This window comes from Seriola lalandi, unplaced genomic scaffold, assembly GCF_002814215.2.
Source record: "Seriola lalandi dorsalis isolate HSWRI2012SDOR001 ecotype SW California unplaced genomic scaffold, Sedor1 jcf7180002005738, whole genome shotgun sequence".
NCBI lineage: Eukaryota > Metazoa > Chordata > Actinopteri > Carangiformes > Carangidae > Seriola > Seriola lalandi.
Window position 1 is genome coordinate 1 of NW_019476391.1, and position 2,064 is coordinate 2,064.

Sequence of the window (2,064 nt, forward strand, 5' to 3'; positions counted from 1 at the left end):
ACACACACACACACACACACACACACACACACACACAGAGGTCTGGACTCTATCAACATGATGAGTGTTCATCCAGACCAACCGAGCTCAGATTTGCTTGGAATCCCAGTTCAGGGCCTAAAGTCCTGCCAAGTCATCTTCAGTCTGAGACGTCCCGTGTTTTTCTTTCCCTCTGACGTCAAAGAGGGGAGTTTAATGCCCCCCTTTAAGAGCTGAGCTGTCGCCGAGCTCGATTGCCCCCCTATCACTGAAATCAATGTCATCCTGCTGCCGGTTACCATCGCTCCAGATGTACTCCTCTGCTAGATAAACAGATCCACTGCTTCCCTCTCACTGGAAACCACACAGCTCATGTACCCCCTGTTGACTTGTCTGGCTAAAGTGCCTCAGCAGGATTTGGTTACGCTTGGATAACAACAGATCCAATACTGACATGGTGGATAAAAGAGCCTGATTCCTAAAGAACACCTAAAAATATATCAAAATTCAAAACTGTTCTGGTGAGAGGAGGGGAGAGACATATATAAAGCCTATATGTATTAAAAAAAATTCAAGGCTTCTTTTATAAATGGCAGGAGTAAAATCAACTCTAAGAAGTGAACAAAAGGCAGAGTGAGAGGTCATTACTTACGATGTAGGCGCAGATAGGACTGAAAGCATAGGTGCCACACACATAGAGATGAGTGCTATTCAGCCGCAGAAGAATTTTGATGTAATTGAAGCAATCAGTCTGGATGGGGAAGAAACGGAGAGAGAGAGAGAGAGAGAGAGAGAGAGAGAGAGAGAGAGAGAGAGAGAGAGAGAGAGAGAGAGATCTATGAATCCACAAGAATTTCTCACAAGTGAATGTGTTTTTCTTTCTTAAGAGCTCCTTAAAATCTTTTAATGAAAAACTCCAGTCATAAGTAAATCTTTTTACTTCAGAAAGTATTGGACAGAAAAAAAGAGAAATATTCCCCCTCTCTCAAACTGTTGGGAAAACCTCCCAGCATCACACAGCAGTTGCCTGGTGAGCTTTCTGTAATACACAGACCAGAGTTGTACACTGCAGAACACAGATTACCGAGGCTTGTCGCCCAGGGATACAACAGCTGGCATGACAACAAGGTAACAGACAGACAGAGAAAGAAGCAGTGCACAAAAAAAGAGCAATTCCCCGGCGAGCCTGCACACTTGATGAATCTATTTGTAACTGGTGGAGAGGTTTGTCAACATAAAACTCTATGCTCATTCTCTCCTCTCACAGTCAGTCAGAGAAGACTACAAGGAAAGGACCCTGGACAAAAAAATCCATGCTTTCGATATCATCATTACAGAACAATTTTTCCTGGGTATTTTCATTATTTTGGTGTGTTAGCGGTTCAGTAAAAGATGCCACTCACCTCCAGGTTCTTCCCTTTGAAGCTGCACTCCTCTCTCTTTCCAGCAGGAGTGCCCCACGTCAGCTGAAGATGAAAAAGAAACCCTGAATAAGTCATGTGAAACTCAGGGAACCATGCTGATTCTACTGCCCCTCAACAAGACCGTTTCTTTAAGATCAAAATGTACACAAAAAAACAGGTGTGAATTATGTGGAGCAAAACAAAAATGACAGCTTATTATGATGCACGAACAAAATAAAGAAAACAAGTAAGCCGTTTTTGTATTTTACATTTGACAAGAATTTAACTCAAAACCAAATCACACTGTCAGTTCAAAGTTTGTTCAAGTGCTTAAATTAGTCTCAAAATGCCAGTTGCAACCAGTCCAGTCCTGCACATTTCTAAGCAAACGCTCATTGCAATTTGGACTCTTTCGACATGCTCACGTTCTTCTGCAGCTTGGTCTTGCTGATGTCCGAGAGACTGAGGGCAAACAGTGCCTCCCTGGCTCCGACGTACAGCATGTCGTCCTCCTGGCTCAGCAGCAAAGAGGTGTAATTAAAGACGCCGTCCACCGAGAATCTCTTGGCCGACCTCTCCTTTGCATCTGGAAAACAGCAGGAAAAAAAACACAGAGAGAAGATTACCATCACGTAGCAGGACAGAACAGAAAGGAGCAGACTGGTACAGAACATTTCCTGAC

At 43.5% G+C, this 2,064-nt stretch overlaps 1 protein-coding gene across 1 annotated transcript; it reads right to left on the bottom strand.

The window, feature by feature from the left end:
- Positions 1 to 631: 631 nt before the first annotated feature.
- On the bottom strand, positions 632 to 2,011 carry LOC111670336 (semaphorin-4B-like; the record flags this gene model as incomplete). The annotated part of the gene is made up of 3 exons (XM_023427015.2): positions 1,808 to 2,011; positions 1,383 to 1,445; positions 632 to 730 (listed from the first exon to the last, which is right to left on the bottom strand). Coding segments are annotated over exons 1-3 (366 nt in total), but the record flags the coding sequence as incomplete, so codon positions are not given.
- Positions 2,012 to 2,064: the final 53 nt, after the last annotated feature.